The sequence below is a fragment of the Squalius cephalus genome (genome assembly GCF_949319135.1).
Source record: "Squalius cephalus genome assembly, chromosome: 4".
NCBI classification, from domain to species: domain Eukaryota; kingdom Metazoa; phylum Chordata; class Actinopteri; order Cypriniformes; family Leuciscidae; genus Squalius; species Squalius cephalus.
Window position 1 is genome coordinate 54,683,753 of NC_137125.1, and position 23,660 is coordinate 54,707,412.

Genomic DNA, 23,660 nt, shown 5'->3' on the forward strand with positions numbered 1-23,660 from the left:
ATGTAGATGTGTTCAGGACAGAACGCTTATCAAAAGTGTGAAGTTTGGGGCAGATTGGACATTCCATGCCTGAGTTACAGCAAATTCCTATTTAATTGCAATAATAGCATGCTTTAGCACTTAGCTAAGAGTTTGCTAGCATGTTTTAGCATGCTTCTAGTATGTTGTTAGCATGTTTAGCACTTGCTGGCACTTTTTTATATGTTATTAGGAGTCCATAACAGTGTTAAACATGTCACTTCCTGTTGCCAGCAGGTGGCGCTATGACTATAACTGAATATGAGCATGGTCATGTGTTCAGGACAGAACTCTTATCAAACGTGTGAAGTTTGGGGCAGATTGGACATTCCATGCCTGAGTTACAGCAACTTCCTGTTTCATGGCGAAACATCGAAATTTGTCAGGCCGCCGAGGACCCGCCCTTCGACGAAAACTCAAGATCTTCGCAATTTAACGTCGCAAAGGCCTTAAGATTACACTCACCAAATTTGAAGATGATCAGATTAAAACTGTAGGAGGAGTTCGTTAAAGTACGAGGCCTGAAAATGGCAAAAACTGCACAAAAATCTGAGAGGAAGTTCAAAATGGCTGACTTCCTGTTGTGTTTAGGGCTATGCTCCAAGAGACTTTTTTGTAGGTATTAGGTCATTACATGTATGTACCGAATTTCGTGCACGTACGTGGAACGTTGCGGGAGGCGCACTCCGTTGAACTTTTATAGGTGGCGCTATCGAGCCATTTTGCCCCGTCCAATTCTGAAACCTATATCAGATGTAAATTTTCGCCAGTTCTGACGCGTGTGCAAAGTTTTGTGAGTTTTCGAGCATGTTTAGGCCCTCAAAAATGCAATTAAATGCGGAGAAGAATAATAATAATAATAATAAACAGAGCAATTCCAAGAGGGTCCTCACACCATCGGTGCTCGGGCCCTAATGATCATCACATATTTATACATGGCATCAGTGTATTGATTAAGCAAATAATGATTAGTTTAGATTGTATTGATTTCCCCAGTCTAAAAACAGATCAATTTGCATTTTAATAGACGTCATTCTGTTCTCTTAGACAACACATATGTTTCAAAGCAGTAAAATAACTAAATCAATGATGCAAACTTCATCAAATATAAATTCTCTAGATCGACAGAAGACAAAATAAACAGATGAAATGTATAAAGAAGAACCTTTGAGGCCAGTGCGTATCAGCGTAGGTGAAAGGTCATCATAGTTGCTCATCAAGCTGATGTCTCCAGACGTGAAGCAGACGGTCAACACCGGCTTCAGACTGTGCACTGCAGAGGAAAACAGGGATTTTTATGTTTTTATTGTTAATTTATAGGGTTATATCACTAACTAGGGATGCACAGACTGTGCACTAGAAAGAAAGAGGGTTTTAGGGGTTGTTTCCATTGATTTTTAGGGTTTTTTTTGAGTAAACAGTGAAAAATGATCATTTAAAGAAACACCAGATTGGGTTTTTATTGTTAACTAGGGATGCCCTGATGAAAACGAAAGTTTCTTTAAATTATTAATAAAAGTAAAATCACAGTTGTACAGCTGCATTGTTTACTGGGGAAACTACAGCCTGAAAAAGACTAGAACGTTATTGCACTAATGGTTCGTTTTATATGCTTGTAATAAACGCACGTCATGAGAAGAGGCCGTACGATAGTAAATCTCTCCCCTCGACTGCACTTTAACAATCCCAACATAAGCTCAAAATCAATATCCATCCTGAGGTGAGCTGTAAAAATAGATTATTTTGTGACTAAAGCCGGGTCACACTTTTAACCACGATTTGACCGTCTGAGACGAATTTAGCAAATCCTAAAAGATTCCTCAGATCCGAGGCTAAAACCTGAAGTCTTTGATGGTTAGTTTGACGTGTTCACCGACAGCTGATTAATGACCAAGGCGGGACATATTGAATGGCTCCTCCCCCTTTTCAAACAGCCAATCATGTTTAGTTTAGTTTACCTCACAGACTGCGAGTCGTACTTGACGGCACAGTGGAAACGTGCTTTTTGATTAATTTTAAATTGAATATAAAATGGAATCCAATGACGTGACAATGGTAGCAGAGGGGGCGGAGCTTTAGATTCTAGAGGGCATTTGATTGGACAGAAGATGTGATGAAGCGGTGAGTGAGAGACTGTAAGTTTTGAATGCTTATTTCTCCTAAATGCGAATTGTGTCATTGTTTTGGAAAACACCAGCTTAGTCATAACCTTAAGGCTAACATATTCACACTAAGAGCTCAAAAATGTAAATTTTGATTTCAGGGGGCCTTTGAGATGGGCTTGTGATCCGGTGTTACCCTGCAGAGGAGTGTAATCGTCCGAGTCCGTGTCGCTCTCACTGCTGTCCTCCACTAGAAAGCTGGGATAGTTCCAGGCCATGCTGGCGATGCCCTCGGCCTCGTGGAGGAGAATATGAGCCAACATGCGGCCGTGACAGTCCATGACGATCACCTGCCCGTCCGCCGTGCCGAACAACACCTGAGGGACAACAGGAAATAGAATTATTACATTCTGAAAGATTGATTAAATTGACCGTTTTTTATGATAAATGTGTATTAAATCAAATCTAGAAAAATAAAAACAGGCAATACCGAATTTATGAAAACATTCCATAGGGCCGTGTTATTGTAAAAAAAACAACAAAAAAAAACAAAAAAAAACTTATATGTATATTATATATATATGATTAAATTGTTGAAGTCAATAGAGACATTTTGATTATAAAAATTGAGTGTAACCATGAAAACATGGAAAAATAATTCACAGAAATTAAAACTGAAAACAGAATTTGGGAAAAAATAAAATATGATTTTAAAATTTACCCTAAAATTTAATTTTCTTTAACCTTTTAATAAATTGCATGATTTCAATTTATTAGACATGCATTTTGATTATTAAAACTGAATTAAACACATACATACATATATATATATATATATATATATATATACATTATATATATATATATATATAAAAATAAAGCAGATTTCATAGAGCCCTATTTTTATGTTTATAACTTTTATGAATTAATGTTGTTAAGTTGCATAAGTTAATGATTTTAATTAACTAGACAAGCTTTTTGATTCATTTTAAATTTAATATAGCCATTGAGATGGAATCCAGAAACATTCAAACAGAATCAAACTAATTTTCGGGATTTTGGGGGGAAAAATAGAGCAGATTTCATAGAGCCCTATTTTTATGTTTATAACTAATATAAATAGAACTATTATAATGTATATATAAATATAACATAACTATTATAATGTTTATGTTTAATGAAATTGATGTTAAATAGCATAAGTTGCATGATTTTAATTAATTAGACGTGCTTTTTGGTTAATTAAATTGTTGTTAAATTGCATGATTTTAATTAATTAGACGTGCTTTCTCATTAAATTGATGTTAAATAGCATAAGTTGCATGGTTTTAATTAATTAGACGTGCTTTTTGATTCAGTTTAAATTGAATATAAAATGGAATCCAGAAACATTCAAACAGAATCAAACAAAAAAATGTGGGATTTTTTTGGAGAAAAATAAAGCAGATTTCATTTATAGAGCCCTACTAAAGGTCAGAGGTCGTTACCTGCTGGTCGTCGGGGGTCCAAATCCCACATGTGATCTGACTCTCCAGGTTGATCTCAGAGGACCAGTGGCGCTGACCGCTCACCGACCCGACCAGCACAAACCCATCACGGTAGGAGATCAGAGCCTGCGTGCCGTCATGTGACCACGTGAAGTCACTCACCTGCGCAGGTACAGTCAAGTCACCTTCATTTATACAGCGCTTTTTACAATGCAGATTCAGAGATAACAGGAAAATAATGCAAATAACTTTGTGTCTAGAAGAAGTAAGTTCAGTGATGGTTCATTTTTGTCGTAAAAAATTTATTAATTTAGTTCATATATATATATGTATATAGCTGTGATGTCACCAGTAAATGAAACACTGGATCTGAGGGCGAAACGTGAAGGTGATGTTCATGATGGTTTGACCTCACCTGAGCTCCTCGGTCATTGACCAGCTCCACAGACCAGCGGCCCTCGTACTGGATCCACACAAATATCCCACCGTCGGTGTCACAGGTCGCCAGTTTCTGGAAGGGTTCGTTCCATCTCACCAACACCACCTAGAAGAGCAAGAGCAGCTCGTTTACACCCAGACGACACACCTCACCTTCACCTGGACCTGCTATTGCCTTTATTACCAGAGACAAGGATAGTAGCTTGAAGGAATTTACTGACATTGTTTCATCAGTACATATTTAAGAAATATTTGCATGTAAATACTGTATATATATATATATATATATATATATATATATATATATATATATATATATATATATATATATATATATATATATATATATATATATATATATTAGGGCTGCTGTGAAAAGATTAATCGTGATTAATCGCATCCAAAATAAAAGTTTGTTTACATAATATATGTGTGTGTACTGTGTATAATTATTTTGTATATATAAATACACACACATGCATGTATATATTTAAGAAAAATGTGTTATTTATATATAAAAAAAAAATATATTTATATAATATAAATTATATATAAATATATGCAGTATATGTATGCAAATATTTCTTAAATATATACATGTATGTGTGTGTATTTATATATACAACATAATTATACACAGTACACACACATATATTATGTAAACAAACATTTATTTTGGATGCGATTAATTGTTGCCCAGCACTAATTTAAATAGACTAATATATTTGAACATCTTTACTTATTAGCATGCAAAGGCCTCCGATAAGACAAAAAGCATTTCTGGATTTGACTTATTGAATTTTTTTATGCAAAAGTAGGCATTTATTTTAAGTATTTAAATCCCAGCAAAAAAAAATAATAATAAAAAATAATATTATATACATATTATTATGAATATATATTCGTACAGAAACTGCAAAATGAAATTCCAGGACTTTAAGCACTACTTTTTTGGTTTTCAAGGACAACAATCAGAGATTGCACGTATCAAACAATATCTTTAGTTGTTTTTTTTTTTACTTAAATTACAGATATGAGGTATCCAAAATACAACACTATACATTAAATACAAAGTTTATAATGGCTAGTATTGTTCAATAAATAATTTTTATAATATAATGTTGGCGTACTTCGTATATTTTTTCGAAAAAAGTTGTATTTAAATAAATCAAGTACCTCTTCGCAAATAAATAATAAAAATTAATTAATAAAAATAAATAAAATAATAAATATGGCTGTTTTCAAGGGTTTTCCAGAACTTAAATTTCAAAAAGTCAAATTCAAGTACTTTAAGCACCTTGTATGAACCCTGACACACACACACACAGACACACACTGCGTGTAAACAACGTGTGAACAATCCCATAATGCCAGAGACGCAGGTAAAAACACATGGGTCTATATCGAGCCCAGAGATCAGAGTCGTTCTGCTCGGACCGACAGTGACGCTGCGATGTGCCGGATCAAGCGTCATAACAAGATCAGACTGAAGATGCTGGGATTACAGGAGGTGCCGAAGAGAGTCGCTAATCTCCCGCTTTATTAACTCACTACCGCATGTTGAGACGCGTGTCGAACACGTGGCACTCATCGTTAGGGGCGTAACGAGACCCTCACGTCACGATTCGACACATATCACGATACCATATTATCGCGATACTCCAAGACACATGATAAAAGGGTAACAGAAAATGTGCTGTTGATTAAAATGCTAAATTTGATATTACATTGTGTGTGTGAATGAATAGTCTTGGTGCTGGAAACCACAACAGAGACACCAGAATAACAATATTCATGATCCTGAAGATGAAAATACAGAATTATTGAAGATGAATATGTTTCACTGACTAATAATGTATAGGCCACTTTTACTGGTAACATCAGACATTTGGCATTATCAGGACCCACAAATATGCATTATTATACATTATATTCAACATTATATATAGTAGTTTAATGTAGTACTGACACTAAAACTATGAAAAATGTTTTCCTCATACAGTAATTTTAATTTTGGGTGAACTATCCACGATACATATTGTATTGCGATATATTGTTACACACATACCTATTATGCTATTTTAAAAGCTCCTAATGTTGTTTACTCCGCCTCTCTGAGAGCTGCTCTGCTCTGATTGGTCAGACAGTCCAGTGTGTTGTGATTGGTCGACCACTTACAGCGTGTCGGAAACGAATAACTGAATTTTAGCTCTGGATCTTCTAATGGCGTCGGCTTTAACATATTAATTCCATGAACATCACGAATCAAACTCTTGTGTTTGAGGGCGGGGCTAAGAGACTCTGTTCAGCCAATCAAGACCAGAGGCGGGCATTATGCAAATTTGTCAGTTCAGAATCAACTTCCTTAAGGAGACAATGGCTGTTTCTCAATATACGTTTCTTGTCCTCCGTCATCATCGACCGTCGAAGTTCAATTCTAACACTCGGGAACACAATTAAAGAGGATGAATGAAAGTATCCGGATGTGTTCTTGACATCGAGGACGCATCGAAGGCAGACTTAAGAGAATCAAACCATCAGAAATGTTTTAAAAGGTTGTGTGACATTTGTTTGTGACTTTACGTGAGCAAAGCCGGTCCTATTAATGTCGTCAGTCCCATATTATAATAAGTGTTGCTGTGAATGTGAAGTTAAAGTGATTCATTTCAGGGTTTTTGCTTCCAGATTTCCAGACGAACTCAAATTAGTATTGGACATAAAATGGCGACCCGATACAGAAACTGAATTGTTGAACCCATATTGAATGCAATGCATCACATGCATGAAGACTTACAGTCCGCTAACAGACTCTCCCTTTAACCTCAGACGCGACCCATGATCTGGTTACATAAGGCGGACTTAACTTGTAACGGGACAAAAGCTGTGCAGAAAACATGAGAATCATCATCTGTGCGCCTTACAGGACCGTTCACACAAAAATATGAATTCTCACGGATTGTTCCAAACATGCATCTGTTATTTCTCTCTCTTTAGTGGAGAAAATAAAGTCTCATGGAATAGCTTTATGATTTGGTTTTTTTTTGTCACCGTCTGCTTGAAAAAGAGCAACTAAATGATCACATATTCTGAAAACATATGAAAGTTCACATCGCGTGCTCTAAAAGCCCTGCCAACTAGATCAGCTAATATTTCCTGTCTCCCAAACTGCTATTTTTAGCGCATTTGGCCTCACTTTACAGATAAAGTATGAAAGAGTGTGTGTGTGTGTGTGTGTGTGTGTGTGTGTGTGTGTGAATGCGTTTCATATGAGAGGCAGATGTCGAGACGCTTTAAAGATGCAACAAGGCTAAGAATCCCATCAGAGAGCAGATTACAGCTGGTTTATTTTTACCCACATCTATTTTTTGCTCTCTTTATATGTGATGAACACTCGCATCGTGACAGAAAGCGCTCGCGAGAGAGAAGCTTTTTATTTAAATGCACAAATCACATTGTTTCTGATTAGATCAAACATTGAATGTTCATTTACAAAGTGTTTTTGCATACAAAGAAGTTAAACTTAAACTTTTTTATCTTGAGAAATAAAAACACGACACTCACGGTTACACTTTATTTTAAGGTCTCATTGTTACAGTGTAATTATATATTTAATAAGTACTGAGTGATATTCATTAACTACATGTACTTACTATAGGAATAGGGTTTGGTTGAGGGTTAATGTACTTACCATAGTAATAACAGTAAATTATGCATAATTACATGCAACTAGCCCTCAACCAAACCCTAATCCTATAGTAAGTACATGTAGTTAATTATTATTTATTATAGGATTTGGATTTGGTTGAGGGTTAATTGCATGTAATTATGCATTATTTACTGTTATTACTACGGTAAGTACATGTAACAATGACACTGTAAAATAAAGTGTTAACATATTTGACTATTTATGTCCTAATTTATTACTAATTATTGCAGTTTTTTGTCTATTCTAGTTTTAATTGCTATTATGCTATTTATTGACGAAGCTGCTTAGACATTCGCCCTAGTTTCTAATGTTTTTATCAGTTAATGTGTTTTGACCAGGACCTTAGTACTTAGTTTCTTCCTTCATGAAGAAATGTGTATGGAATGATAATAAAAGACCCTAGAGTAAATTAGAGTAAAGGTTCATTAGTTAACATGAATGTATTAACTAACATGATCTAACCATGAGAAATACATTTGTTACTGTATTTGTTAATAAAAATACAGCTGTTCATTGATTTATTCATGTTAGTTCACAGTGCATTAACTAATGATAACAAGATTTTAATAAAGTATTAGTAAATGTTGTGTATAAGTGCAGCTCAATGTTAACTAATGAACCTTATTGTATAGTGTTACCATTTAAATCTTTAATACCGGTTTCGATAAAAAGTTATTTTTGGTTTATCACTTTAATTTCAAGGAATATCCTTAACAAATGCTTCCCATTCTTCCATCTGTCTTTGTTTTTCTGGCACGCTTTCCTCCTTTAGCCATGCACATAATAATAAGGACACTAAAATAAACCTGTGCTACTTTATATTCCTCAGATTTGTATCAATTAACAGAAATGTTAACAGTTTTAGTTATTAATAATAATAATAATAATAATAGCACGAATGCTTCCTTTACACACAGTAGAGATCAAACTGAACGCAGAAGTACATATTCCAGTCGACGTTCAGAAGAGAGATGGTCAGTGCTAATGATCTCATCGCTCATAACCTGGCAGATCTCATTAACCAGCTGTCAGGAGGGGTAATTAAACCGCTGGCCATGATTGATTTCACACCCGTTACCCATGATTCAACGGCTCAACGAACACGAGACCGTATCCTACTCATTAACACTGTCGGTGAGCCGTTTTATGATTCACTCGATGCTGCTAAAATGCGTTTCTCAGAGATAAAGACCCACTGAGCGTTCGCAAAGACCCGCCCCCTTTAGTTACTGTTGCTATGTCCGACAAGCCACGCCTCTCTCACCACTATTCACAATAAATACCGTTTCATGGCTCTTTAATGTGTCCGACAGATTGCTCAGTTAAAGCAGCTCATCTCTTCCTTGTGGGTAATTTATAGCATCAAATAAACATGAATGAACATCAGAAGGAATGTTGCTTTAACCGCGGAAAGACGTCAGGACTCAGGCTTATCAAGTTCACATCCTCCAACGTTAATCGCGGATAAAAATGGCGGATTCGGCGGATGGCGGATTATGATTGGTCAGATCGCCTGTCAATCAAACTCCCTACGAAGGGTCAATTGCCTTGAAACGAGCAGCATTATTCAGTGTAAAGATGTAATTTCCACGGAAACAGGAAGACAGGGCAGGGCATATTGAATAGCTCCTCCCCCTTTTTTTAAATAGCCAATAGCGTTTGGTTTACATTACAGCTCGGACAGATAGTTGAAATCGTTAAAGACGCAGTTTCCTCCTAATCTCCTCCATATCGCTTTAAAATACAGCATTCTGTGCAGAATTCAGATGGATCTGATACGTTTGCTGGTCCGCGTCGACTCGATCATGTGATCCGTCGTGTCTCTGGACCGAAGCTGCGGCGGATGGAAAGCATATTAACACTGTCTGAATCAAAGAATATTAGAAAAATACTATTTATAGAAAAGGAACGAGTGACCGATTTCAGCCGCATCTTCAGCGTCTGTTTATAATGAAGGGGGCGGAGCTTCAGATTCTAGAGCGCATTTGATTGGACAGAAAATCTGATGAGAAGCCGAAGTGCAGAGTGATGTCATCAAATCTTTGACCCGGAAGTGAGAGACTAAGTTTTGAATGCTTATATCTTCTACATGTGAATTTTGTGATTGTTTTGGAGCGCACTAGCTTATAAATAACAGTAATGCTAATTTAATCATGCATTTTGATTTCATGGGGACTTTAAACATATTATGCATATAATATTTTGTGTGTTTCGCAAGGTTCGCGCACCTTTTTTCAATCCTGGGAACTCATGTATTTAAATTCCTTCGCTTGTTAGCATGGCCTTTTCTTTATGCAATTTTAATGCAAATTAGTATTTGAATCGACCAATATGAGCGAGTTAAAATAGCCATTACATTTACTTTCTCAGGCACTTGAAATCACATTTATTTAATGAAAAATGCATTTTTCCACAGGAAACCTGAACCTGGAGGCGGTTTGCAGGAGATTGCATCGGCATCACACAACCTTAGGCTTGTTATGTAATGTTGCTAACGCCCTACCTCACTGTTGTGTCCCCTCAGGTTGAAGTTGATGCGCTGTGGGGTGGTTCGGTCTCTCCTGCAGTGGCTCGAGGTGAACGTTACGCCCACGACGCCCCTGCCGTTCCCCGTGGCGAGCCAGCCTTCCTCATAATAGCGTCTCCGGCACACGGGCTTCTCCTTCTCGCTTCGGGGAACGCGACCCTTCCAGGACAGGCACAAGATGTTGGAGTCGCTGCACAGGACGGGACCGTTTTCCACGGCTGCAAACATGTCCGCACAATCGGGTTCACGCAAATCCACAGAGTCGCCCGGCTCACCGGCGGGTCCTTGGGGTCCAGGTGAGAGCGGCTGCCTGTTCACAACCACGTTCGGCCCGAACGCATCCGCAAAACTGCATAAAACTACTAACAAGGCACATATATCATGCTGATAGGCTAACACAACAAGTGTCCGGATATCCAAGGAGGAATTCACCTGTGTGTCCCGATTCCGACAGCAAAGAGGATGAAAATATCCGAGTCTCAAAGAAAACTTTCCCCTCCTTCAGGCTCGGAGCTTAACCTCATGATGTCCCGGTCGCAGTGACGTCACCGACGGATGAAAACGCTCCGGTCCTCGTGCTCGTGGCAGCAGCGCGCGCACGGGATTCTCCTGCGCGTGTCGTCATCGCATCAGAGGAGCCGCCGGCCAATCAGCGTCGGGGATTCCTTTTAGAGGACAACGGCAGAGACATATAAACACAATTAGCGATTCAGAATTCAGCACAATTAATCATGACGAGCATCCCTTACAACACAAAATTATCTCGAGGTTATCAGTTTAAACTCAAAACCCGATGTTAGTTTGCTAGGTGGCAGAAATACTTTCTTAATGAGAATAAATGGCGGTTTAATTAGCCGTTTCACCTCAGCATTTCGAAAAATCCCCTGAAATTACGGTATAGCAACACAAAACGAAGAATTAAAGACATGTTTTTTAAATTCAGTTCTCTAGTTCACAAGTAAACGCCACAAACATCCTAAACGCCGCGTCTTTTAACCGCTTTATGAGAGATCCAATAAAATAACACCAATATTGTGAGAATCAAGTGTATTAAACGATCCTGATGAACTCGAGAACATTAAACCAACATGATTACAATACGTGCTTGTTAGATTTAACAGCTGACACTTCTGAGAAATCCGTCTAGATATAATCTTTACATGTATTTGATTGATTCGTCTGGTAAAACGCGTTTGTAAATCATCCCGTTGTTCAATAAAAGCCTCTTTGCTGCATTTCTGCGCCTCTGGCTTTTGTTAGCTCCGCTGCTACACTCACTTCGCGCGCTCCCTCATTGTTTTTCCACTATTAAACACAATATCAGGATGTGCTAGAAGAACGGAACCGGTCTAGGGATGATCCCGAATCCCAAAGGAACCCGTGGCGATCTTTACCTGTGAGCGTGGATGTGAGAAGAGTGTGTTTTTAGCGCTGCTGTCTCTGATTCTGATGATGCCTGGGCCGCTGCGCTGGGTCACGTGACCACCATATGATCACATATTATATTTTCCACTCAGTGATTTCTTTCCAGAACGTGTTCAGGGGATGTTTATTTATTTTTTTATTTTTTTAAACTAAGTAAAAATAAATTAAATAATAAAGAAAAAATAATTATTCACAGTGAATATTTTTTTCAGTTTATCGCGTCTCATAATTTTTAGATTTAAAAACTCAGATTTATATTTCAGTAAAAATAAGCAAGAACAAGAGGTGGAGGGAAAACCAAAACAAAAAATACTATTTATTTAAAATTACTATGATACGGGCTGTTTTCATAGCTTTTTATTGAAGGAAATTCCTCATAAATCGCATTATAAATCGAAATGCTTCATACGTGTTTTATTTAGTTCACTTAACATGGGCCGGAATAAATTAGAATTGGAGCATGCTACAAAACTTATTTAAAACTTAAAACTCTTATTTTTCTTTTCTTTGTTTATTTAGGTGTTTTCAGTGTGATTGTAATCAAAATGTGTTCATAATGTTCACATCCAATGATTGAAATGAATGATGTGTTTGGACGTTTGAATATTTGCGCGGGTCGAATTTAAGTAAATAAACAAGTGTTTTAGCGATACAGTTATTATTCAGTCACAATAAATTATTACACGTGACAAATACATAAACTAGTTTTTCATCAAGTGTTTTTTGAACACAAAAGCCGTTCTAAATTCCCCGCCGTTAGGGGCGCCATTTCCCGCGTCTGTGTTTCGACGTCACTTCCTTCCGCCTGTCGAGGCAGAAAACATGGCGGCTTCCATGGCGAGCGTCCTTTCAAAGACCGTTAATAGGCACTTCTTACAGGTATTGCAGACTCTTTCACACGGTTTATCTCTACATGAGCGTATTTGTTGATTCTGCTGAATGTTTAATATGTTCTGTGTCACAGGCTGCTGCAGTACGGCATCAAACACGGTCAGTTTCACACTTTCCTCTTTTAAAGAATTGTAAAAGCTTAACGCGCCTTCAGACCCCACTGTATAGAAGTGAAACATAATTTAGTGACATAAATGTTTGTTTTCAGGTTGATCCACACATCATCGTCTCCTGTCGTGAGTATCTGCTGTTAAATTCGCTCTGATGTTTAATATTACTGTGATTAAAGTCAGAGTGCAGTGTTTGTAGCCTGTGTATTTGATTGACAGGTCTCAGAGGAGCCGGACACTCTCTATCAGAGGCTGTCAGTGGAGGTCAAAGGTCACGATAGGTCAGTTCTGGACAGTTATGAGTTTTTCGCGACTCTGGCCGCTCGAGAGCTCGGACTCACCCTGGAGAAAGTGTGAGTATTATCGAGCTGAACTCATATTTATATTTTATATATATATTTATATACAGGGTTGAAATGAACTTTTTCACTCACATGCCAATTTGGCCTCTACATTTTTAAGTTACCGGACATTCAGAACTTCTACTAACTTCTAAATGTCACAGCTTATCTTATATCTATCTATCTATATATATCTATATGTAATTTGGATTTCATACATTTCTTATTCTAACAAAAGATGTCATCTCCTCTCTTCCTCTTTCATCCTCATCACCATAAATGTGTTTTAGGAGGACAGATTAATACAGTACAATGGAAAATAATAATGTCTTTTCTGTCCAGCAAATGCTTTTTAATCTTCGCTGTTGCTTCAATGCAAATGATCAAGCGCACCGTTATGTGTGTGTAGTGACGAGTGTGTTCAAGTAAGCAGATATGAGCAGATTATGTGCAATACGCTGCATTTAATATCATGATGACTCACGAGTATCTGTGCAGATTCCCAGTAAAGTGAGTAACCATAATAAGTGACACGCCAAATTGGCTCGTGATTTGCAGCGTTTCCCGCCACTGTTGATTTATACCCGGGTGTTTATATCAAACCCTGTGTGTATACACACATATTTCATCTGTGAAACATTAGCTGGCGGGAGACTGGCGTCTGCTTGCTCCATCGCTCAGGCTTCAGAAGTTGGTGTGATCGATCACAGAGAGCTCTGCTAAGAGAATGCACTTCAGAAGTTGCTAGTTTTTATTTTTTCTACCTGTTTAATTTCCCTAGTTTAGCATTTGAAGGTCATTCTTGCCCTGCAGAATCCCCCTTTCCTGAGCGTGTGTGTGTGTATATAATGGTGTTGAAGCGAGGGCTGAAAGTGTTGTTGTGTGTGTCCAGGTTTGAGCCGCCGAAGCACATCGATAAACTCACGCTGCTGAAGTCCATCCACATCTTCAAGAAGCACAGAGCTCAGTACGAGATGAGGACACACCGCCGGCTCATCGAGGTGATCATCAACACTCCTGCACTGTGTGATGTTTCAAAGCTGAGTGCAACGCAAAAATAACCTTATATGTTCATTATAAAGGTTTCAGTGATGGGATTTATATATATATATATAAGCGTGTGTTTACAGGCTATAAAATGTATATAGAAATGTAATATAATAAACATTTTATATACAGTGCTATGCATAAGTGAATACACCCATGCTAAAGTTGACTAAAAAGAGGAATAAAAAATCATCTTTTGGAAACTGAACTTAATGCCTTAATTTAAAAAATTAGGAAAAATCCAACCTTTAAGGACACCAATATTCTTTGTGAATGAATAATGTATCGTAAATAAATAAATGTTCTTCCTTAAAATACATGGTGCATAAGTGAGTACACCCCTATGTTAAATTCCCATAGAGGCAGGCAGATTTTTATTTTTAAGTATATATATATAATTTTTTTTAGGATACTATGCATCCTGATAAAGTTCCCTTGGCCTTTGGAATTAAAATAGCCCCACATCATCACATAGCCTTCACCATACCTAGAGATTGGCATGGTTTTATTTCAGTTAGCCTAATAGCTGGTTTGATTTGCATTGAGAGATGATCTTATGGAAAGTACCCCATGCCAATCTCTAGGTATGGTGAAGGCTATGTGATGATGTGGGGCTATTTTAATTCCAAAGGCCAAGGGAACTTTATCAGGATGCATAGTATCCTAAAAAAAAAAATATATATATACTCAAAAATAAAAATCTGCCTGCCTCTATGGGAATTTAACATAGGGGTGTACTCACTTATGCACCCTGTATTTTAAGGAAGAACATTTATTTATTTACGATACATTATTCATTCACAAAGAAAATTGGTGTCCTTAAAGGTGGGATTTTTCCTAATTTTTTAAATTAAGGCATTAAGTTCAATTTCCAAAATATGATTTTTTATTCCTCTTTTTAGTCAACTTTAGCATGGGTGTCTAAACTTATGCATTGCACTGTATATGTATATATATAATTTAATTTTTATTACTGCGATATACATTACTATGAACTATACATATTTATATGTATACACAAAATATACATGTAATTTTATACAGTTATAAATGTGTGTGTGTATATATATATATATATATTAGGGCTGTCAAACGATTAATCGCATCCAAAATAAAAGTTTGTGTTTACATAATACATGTGTGTGTATGGAGTATAATTATTTTCTATATATAAATACACACACATGCATATATATTTAAGAAAATGTGTTATTTATATATAAAATATTTATATATAATATAAATTATATTTAATATAAATATATAAACATAGTATATACATGCAAATATTTCTTAAATATATACATGCATGTGTGTGTATTTATATATATATATATATATAGAAAATAATTATACACCGTACACACACACGCACATATATTATGTAAACACAAACTTTTATTTTGGATGCTATTAATCGTTTGACACATATATATATATATTTATATATATATATATATATATATATATATAATTTTTTTTTTTTTTTATAATTTATTACATTATATATATGTGTATAAAAAATATGTATTAAATTATATATATATATATATATATATATATAAATAAAATCTTCTATTTTATTTAATAATGCCTGGTCATTACAACTTGAACATCTTTGTGACTTTCAGATTTCTGGAATAACGGGATCGAGCGCGCGGGTTTATCTGGAGTATATCCAGCGGAATCTGCCGGAGGGCGTCGCCATGGAGATCACCAAGGTAACGACATCTCTCACACACACACACACACACACACTGTACAAACAGACCAGTGTGATGTCAGAAGTGTTTAAGTTGATAAAGCGTGTTTGGTCCTCTATATAAACACAGTGTTTGTTCTCGACAGACTGCGGTTGAGAAGATCCCGGAGCACATCCAGAAACCACTGTGGGACGAACACAACCAATGAAAGACTTTATACACACACACACACACGCCGCATATCAACCAGATAAAGGCGTGTCAATATTGAACAATTTAACTGTATATCATAAATATATTTCTTTATGAGGTGTATTTCCTTTAGACACCAGCTGACCTTCTCTTTCTACATGCTTATGATGTATTTTTACATCCATTATTTATTTTTAGTGCTGGGCAACGATTAATCACATCCAAAATAAAAGTTTGTTTACATAATGTGTGTGTGTACTGTGTATAATTATTTTGTATATATTTAAGAAATATTTGCATGTACACATTTTTCTTAAATATATACATGCATGTGTGTGTATTTATATATATATATATATATAATTATACACAGTACACACACACATATACATCATGTAAACACAAACTTTTATTGTGGATGTGATTAATCATTGCCCAGCACTGTTCATTCTGTTAGTTAATTCTGTCAGTTTTGTCTCTACATTATAAACCGAGATGACTGTGTGTGGATGGAGACGTGCAAGTGTTCAATAAATCAGGAAACAGTCATTTCACTGGAGATTCCCACAATTAAAAACACCAAGACAGGTTTGCAGAAACATCTTTCCCTTTAATGACATCAGCATCTGAGACACACAAACGATACATCTAGATCTGTGTTAGATGAGAGATGGTGTGTGTGTGTGTGTGTGTGTGAACTGCCCAGTTCAGATGAGATGTTACTTACCTGTCCTCCAGCACAAACCAAATGACTCTCTCCTCTGAATCAAAAGAGTCAAATGATTCAGTTTGTTCATTCACTCCTCTGAATCAAGAGTCAAATGATTCAGTTTGTTCATTCACTCCTCTGAATGAAAAGAGTCAAATGATTCACTGTTCGTTCGTTCACGTCTCTCATATAAAGATCATGAACACAGAACAGCAAGATGTGTCAATTACATTCATCATACAACGCCGTTAACAGAACTAAAACACTGAAACATTAAGATCTAGAGAAGAATATCTCGAGTCCAGAACTATCCGATCCAGATGTGCATCAGTTTCAGATCATTCAAGCTCTTTCTGTCTGAATGTGTGTTATGGTTTTCATTTTTCTCAGTTTGTTTTAAAGGGTAACGAAACCCTAAAACAACTTCTTTTAGTTAATGATCTAGAAGACTGGGGCTTTATCAGTGCTGGTCATTGATTACATTTTTTGACATTTGGGTATAAAGTGTTTTAATTCTACAATATATGGTATAAAAAACGTCAAAAAACAAATAATGCAAAATTATTTTTTGCAAATAATGCAAAAAACAAACTTTATTGCATTATTTTATTGCATTTACTGCGTTGAAACAGTCTGTATTGTAAAAAACACTATATAAATAAAGCTGACTTGTTGTGAACACATCGCAGAATAATGCAGATGAGATTATGCTTTTCCTTTATGATCTGCTATAAAGAACGATTAAACACTTAAATGTAAGTCGTTATATATTCTGCATTATAAGAGCATTTTAATGCATTAATTATGCAGTTTAATCTGATGAATAAACACTTACCTATTCGCTGTTTGCATTAAAAAACATCCCGTTTCAGACGCGACACGGAATCTGCACATATTATAATGCAACTAAGACTTGACGGATTATTACGCTTTATAAAGAAATTATAACATTTAGGTTAAAAACAACATTATGGTTCTTTATAATGAAAAACATTTAGAAAGCATTTCTTTATTTTCTTACTTTCGACATTTACTAATACATTATTAAAATCAAAAGTTGCATCTGTTAAAATAACACTTTCATTCACTAACATTACTTTATTAATCCTAATTAATTTTGCATTAATGCATTCCTAAAATCAGGTCATGTCTGTAAACATTGATGCACAGTGAATTGAACATGAACATTTGAATTAATTAACTAATAATAATGTATATTGCTTAATTCAGATTAATGCATTAAGTAATGTTAACTTATTGTAAAGTCTTACCATGTTTTATAATGGACTTGGAAAGTATTTTTATTAACGAACACTAACAAAGATGAATAAACACCGTCACATATATATAAATAATGTACAGTGATTCTGATATTTGTCTACTAAACTTTAAAGCTGAAGATCAGAAACATTTATCAGACTTTTGATCAGTTTGTCAAGCTTTAATTCACATATATGATCTGATTAGTGAATGCTGCTGCTGATTGTTCGTTCAGTTGATAATGAAACACCGGTTGTGTTCAAGTTTATTAACTAAGTGAGGTCAGTTATTTTACCTTTGAACACAGTTGTTGACTTCTCTCTGTGGAGAAAATCCAGCTTTTAATGTTGTTTATGTGTCTATGTGGTGTTTTTAATCTGCTTTAAGACAAAGCATGTGTAAGTTCATAAGTCGACAGCATTGCTGAGTATTTCCTCCTTAAAACTGCAGTGAACCAAAGACAGTCTCAAAAACACACTTTGAAATCGCTGGTGTTTCTGATGTCACAAACTACCTTGTAACCAATCAGATCAACGTGTGATCGTCAACCAGTGGATCTCTGAGCTGAGTGAGTGAGTGGAGGCGGGGCTCATTTGCATATTCATAGAACCATGCATACTAAATGAGGCAAGGGTGTGCCTAAATGAGGCAACAACTTTTGCTTTTATTAATGTTGAAATTAACTCTTTAATGACGGAGGAACCTTGGAAGTTCCTCAGGGTGATTGACAGGTCAGCCAGAGAGTGTTATATATATATATATTAGGGGTGTAACGGTACGTGTATTCGTACCGAACCGTTTCGGTACAGGGCTTTCGGTTCGGTGCACGTGTGTACCGAATGACTGAATGCAATATTTTGTGTGCGGAACATAGGTACATTTTCGTGTTTCCACACGAACATATTAAGTGACGGAAGTCTCCGCGTTCAGCGCAAATCCCGCCCTGCAGCTGATTCTAAAGTTTTATCCTATTAGACATTCTCTGGTTTTACCCGTGTTTTACCCGTCGTCACTGTAACAATGAAATAGACTGCATGGCGAAAAAAAGCTTTTCCGCTTCGTGTGCGCCGCCGCACTCTCCGTTCCGTGGCGCGCGCGCGTGTGTGTGTGTGTGTGTCGACGACCCGCTGCGCTCTCTGCTCAATGTTCGAGTCCGTGTTTGCGCTGCGCGTTCTGCTCTGTCGTTAACGGCCCAAACACTCCAATCATGTACCGATCACGCACTGGAAAAGCAAAGTCCGCTCAAATAAGGTGAAATTTCTCAGTAGTAACTTAGATTTCTGTTTGCTGAGCTGGTATAGTTATGCTGGCAACAATGGTAAAATGACCTGCTCTGATCACATGCTCTGGTAATAATAGCTTTGTACTATAGCTTTGGACTATATTTTATTTTGATAATTATTAAAAAAGTGGAAAAAAAAAATCTTAAATTTATTATGTTGATTGATTATTGAAAAATAATAATACATTAATATATTTGTTTAATATTATTTTAATATAGGGCTATTTTCTGTTCCTGCACTGTAATCATAGTTATTTATTTATATTTTTCATTATATTTTATTATGTGATATTGGTTTGAGACTGAGAGTATTTTATTTAGTGGAGAACTTTGCAGCAGTATTTTATTTCTTATTCTTTTTTTATTTTATATCTATTTTATTATATTTTATTAAAAAGTGTTTAAAAAAAGTGTAAACAAATTGTTAAAAAAAGTTTATAGTAATAAACAACCTGCAGTTTAATGTTTGCATTTCTTTCCCTTACTGTACCGAAAATAAACCGAACCGTGACTTTAAAACCGAGGTACGTACCGAACCGTGATTTTTGTGTACCGTTACACCCCTAATATATATATATATATATATATATATATATATATATATATATATATATATGTTAAAACAAATATATGTGGAATCAAATTTTCACACGTTCTAATTTGTTACACTGCTTATTTAAATGTAAATTATGTTATAATATTTTATTCTATTATTTTGATGTTTTTAATTATTATACTAAGTATTCCAAGCTTTTGCAATATTGTACTTTTAGTCATGCCAATAAAGCAATTTTGAATTTGAGAGAGATTGAGAGAGAGAGAGAGAGAGAGAGAGAGAGAGATTGAGAGAGAGGGAGGGAGAGAGAGAGAGAGAGAGAGAGAGCGAGAGATTGAGAGAGAGAGAGATTGAGAGAGAGGGAGGGAGAGCGAGAGATTGAGAGAGAGAGAGCGAGAGATTGAGAGAGAGAGAGAGATTGAGAGAGAGAGAGAGAGCGAGAGATTGAGAGAGTTACTGACAGAGATTGAGAGAGGGAGAGAGAGATTGAGAGAGTTACTGAGAGAGAGGGAGAGAGAGAGAGATTGAGAGAGATAGAAAAATAGAGAGAGAGAGATTAAGAGATAGAGCGAGAGATAGAAAAATAGAGAGAGAGAGATTGAGAGAGATAGAGCGAGAGATAGAAAGACAGAGAGAGAGAGATTAAGAGACAGAGAGGGAGAGATAGAGCGAGATTGAGAAACAGAGATTTTAGAGAGATTGAGTGATAGACTGAGAGAGATTGAAAGAGATTGAGAGAGATTGAAAGAGAGAGCTAGAGATTGAGAGGGAGAGAGAGAGACAAACTCACCGTGGTTACGAGGGGGTGGGGCTTCTCACCATGGGGGCGGGGCTTGGGAGGAGATGAGTGACAGACGAGTTGGTCCTCATACGAGTGTCCGGATGCTTCCAGAAGGGTGTCTCACCCCTTCAGGAGACAAGAAGAGTCAGAGGAACACACACAACACGTTTGCTGCTCGACGCGCCTCATTTCTGTCAGGACGTCGGGGAGGACTCAAGACTCAGAGCGGACTCTGCGTTACACACATCACCTCGCGCTACACCTCACAGATCACGAACCGTCGTCAGAGAGTGGCGTTATCTGCCAAACTAATCCGTATTCATTTTGAGATATCAGGAGTAATAAAACGGAGTAATGTTCTCTCGCATCAGAGGTAAACGATCCAGATTATTCATGATGTTAATGGCTTCACACAAGTCAAAAGTTTGGACGCACCGACTGAATGTGTGATCCTCATGATCCCGAAGAAGCATCCGATCTAAATGCAAAGTTGTTCTAATCCTGAATGAGTTTCTTTTTTGATTTCCATTGTATTTATTTTATTCTTCACACCATGGAAGTCAATGGGGACCAACAAGGTATTTTAATGAATGTTGGCAAACACACAATCACTGGTATCCATTGATGTCAATAGGGAATATTAGGGAAGTAAATAGATGCAAATTATTCTGATTCTGCATAATTTTGTGTTCAACAGAACAAAGAAACTCAGTTTTTGAAGGAAGAGTAGATCATTTATGGGAGAACTGTCCCTTTAAATTCTTGTTTTTCAATTTTCATGGCTTAGATTTTTTAAATATTTTTTTTTAGATCTGAATTTAGTTCAGTAAATGTCTTCTCACAGGGTTATTAATCAAACATGCATCAAAGATAAATTATTTTTTGAAACCTTAGGTTGTGCAATGCATTAATTTCTTTACAGAACTAAAGCGGTTCCCAAAGGAAAAGCATGAAGTTCCTCTTTAATAGCGTTTATCCCAAGATGAAGCCGGCCGATCAACGTCCAGAGCCGCTTTCATCCACACATTCTTCCATTTGTGTCATTTCAGGTTTGAATCATATGGAAGCTTGTTTCCGCCACAGAATAAAACATTTTAAAAGATAATTGCGACTTTTTATCTCACAATTGCGAGATATAAAGTCAGAATTGCAAGATATAAAGTCAGAATTGCGAGATAAAGTCAGAATTACGAGATATAAAGTCAGAATTGCAAGATATAAAGTCAGAATTGCGAGATATAAAGTCAGAATTACGAGATATAAAGTCAGAATTACGAGATATAAAGTCAGAATTGCAAGATATAAAGTCAGAATTGCGAGATAGTCAGAATTGCGAGATAAAGTCAGAATTGCGAGAGATAAAGTCAGAATTGCGAGAGATAAAGTCAGAATTGCGAGATATAAAGTCAGAATTGCAAGATATAAAGTCAGAATTGCGAGATATAGTCAGAATTGCGAGATAAAGTCAGAATTGCGAGAGATAAAGTCAGAATTGCGAGATATAAAGTCAGAATTGCGAGATATAAAGTCAGAATTGCGTGATATAAAGTCAGAATTGCGAGATAAGTCAGAATTGCGAGAAAGTCAGAATTGCGAGATATAAAGTCAGAATTGCGAGATATAAAGTCAGAATTGCGAGATAAAGTCAGAATTGCGAGAGATAAAGTCAGAATTGTGAGATATAAAGTCAGAATTGCGAGATATAAAGTCAGAATTGCGAGATATAAAGTCAGAATTGCGAATTGTGAGAGATAAAGTCAGAATTGCGAGATATAAAGTCAGAATTGTGAGATATAAAGTCAGAATTGCGAGATAAAGTCAGAATTGCGATATATAAAGTCAGAATTGCGAGAGATATAAAGTCAGAATTGCGAGATAAAGTCAGAATTGCGAGATAAAGTCAGAATTGCGAGATATAGTCAGAATTGCGAGATATAAAGTCAGAATTGCGAGATATAAAGTCAGAATTGCGAGATATAAAGTCAGAATTGCGAGAGATAGTCAGAATTGCGAGATATAAAGTCAGAATTGTGAGATATAAAGTCAGAATTGCGAATTGTGAGAGATAAAGTCAGAATTGCGAGATATAAAGTCAGAATTGTGAGATATAAAGTCAGAATTGCGAGATAAAGTCAGAATTGCGAGATATAAAGTCAGAATTGCGAGAGATATAAAGTCAGAATTGCGAGAGATATAAAGTCAGAATTGCGAGATATAAAGTCAGAATTGCGAGATATAAAGTCAGATTGCGAGATATAAAGTCAGAATTGCGAGATAAATCAGAATTGCGAGATATAAAGTCAGAATTGCGAGATATAAAGTCAGAATTGCGAGATAAGTCAGAATTGCAAGATATAAAGTCAGAATTGCGAGATATAAAGTCAGAATTGCGAGATAAAGTCAGAATTGCGAGATATAAAGTCAGAATTGCGAGATAAGTCAGAATTGCGAGATAAAGTCAGAATTGCGAGATATAAAGTCGGAATTCTGACTTTTCTCGCAATTGCGACTTTATATCACGCAATTCTGACTTTAACACATAATTGCTACTTTATTTCTCAGAATTGCGACTTTATTTCTCACAATTCTGACTTCATATCTCGCAATTGTGAGAAAAAAAGTCAGAATTGTGAGATAAAAAGTCGCAATTATTATTATTTATTTATTATTCAGTGGCAGAAACAAGCTTCCATAGAATCACGTTATTCTAACACACAAAATATATCGAGTGTCTCCAAACTTTTGGCCATTTAGTGTTAAACTCACTCGCATGCTCTACAGCGTGGCCTGCTATGATGATGCGTGTTTAGTTAAGTGTTTTCCTGTTGAATATTAAAAGTACATTTATTTCATGCACACATCCTTGGACATCCGGCCTGAGCTCGAGCTTTCAGCCCTCTAGGCAACTTTAATTCAGTGTATTTCAAATATAACTTTACTCAAGTCATCCATGTGCTTTATTATGCATTTCTGCAATAATGTAAATATATATAGTATTCAATAAACACATCATAGTTAAATATATCTGTGCTCATGTGAAAAAATCTTTACATTGCTGTCCATTTGGCTTCAGAAATGATCAGTA

At 36.1% G+C, this 23,660-nt stretch overlaps 2 protein-coding genes and 1 long non-coding RNA gene across 4 annotated transcripts in view; 1 reads left to right on the forward strand and 2 right to left on the reverse strand.

Moving 5' to 3' along the window:
* tulp4a (TUB like protein 4a) overlaps positions 1–11,751 on the reverse strand; it is a 34,348-nt gene extending 22,597 nt beyond the window's left edge. Inside the window, exons 1-7 of one of the 2 annotated variants that reach the window (XM_079870122.1) lie at positions 11,673–11,751; positions 10,711–10,943; positions 10,255–10,588; positions 4,023–4,151; positions 3,608–3,769; positions 2,317–2,497; positions 1,184–1,291 (exon numbers count right to left, since the gene is read on the reverse strand). In XM_079870122.1, the coding sequence (XP_079726248.1) occupies positions 1,184–1,291; positions 2,317–2,497; positions 3,608–3,769; positions 4,023–4,151; positions 10,255–10,506 (832 nt within the window). In that variant the 5' untranslated portion in view covers positions 10,507–10,588; positions 10,711–10,943; positions 11,673–11,751. Of the gene's footprint in view, positions 1–1,183; positions 1,292–2,316; positions 2,498–3,607; positions 3,770–4,017; positions 4,152–10,254; positions 10,944–11,672 lie in introns of both variants that reach the window. The other variant, XM_079870123.1, reaches the window with a different exon arrangement.
* LOC307158029 overlaps positions 1–23,660 on the reverse strand; it is a 399,912-nt gene that overhangs the window by 22,597 nt on the left and 353,655 nt on the right. The gene's annotated exons all lie outside the window — the stretch shown is intronic.
* mrps10 (mitochondrial ribosomal protein S10) lies at positions 12,485–16,101 on the forward strand. Its single transcript, XM_079868854.1, has 7 exons — positions 12,485–12,582; positions 12,668–12,693; positions 12,803–12,830; positions 12,924–13,057; positions 13,938–14,046; positions 15,724–15,813; positions 15,941–16,101. The coding sequence occupies exons 1-7, from the start codon at positions 12,526–12,528 to the stop codon at positions 16,001–16,003; spliced, it is 507 nt and encodes a 168-aa protein (XP_079724980.1). The 5' UTR covers positions 12,485–12,525; the 3' UTR covers positions 16,004–16,101.

Coding starts and splice junctions, on each gene's coding strand:
- mrps10 (XM_079868854.1), top strand. CDS start 12,526: ATGGCGGCTTCCATGGCGAGCGTCCTTTCAAAGACCGTTAATAGGCAC. Junction 13,058..13,937: donor GGACTCACCCTGGAGAAAGT/GTGAGTATTATC, acceptor GTGTGTGTCCAG/GTTTGAGCCGCCGAAGCACA. Junction 15,814..15,940: donor TCGCCATGGAGATCACCAAG/GTAACGACATCT, acceptor TGTTCTCGACAG/ACTGCGGTTGAGAAGATCCC.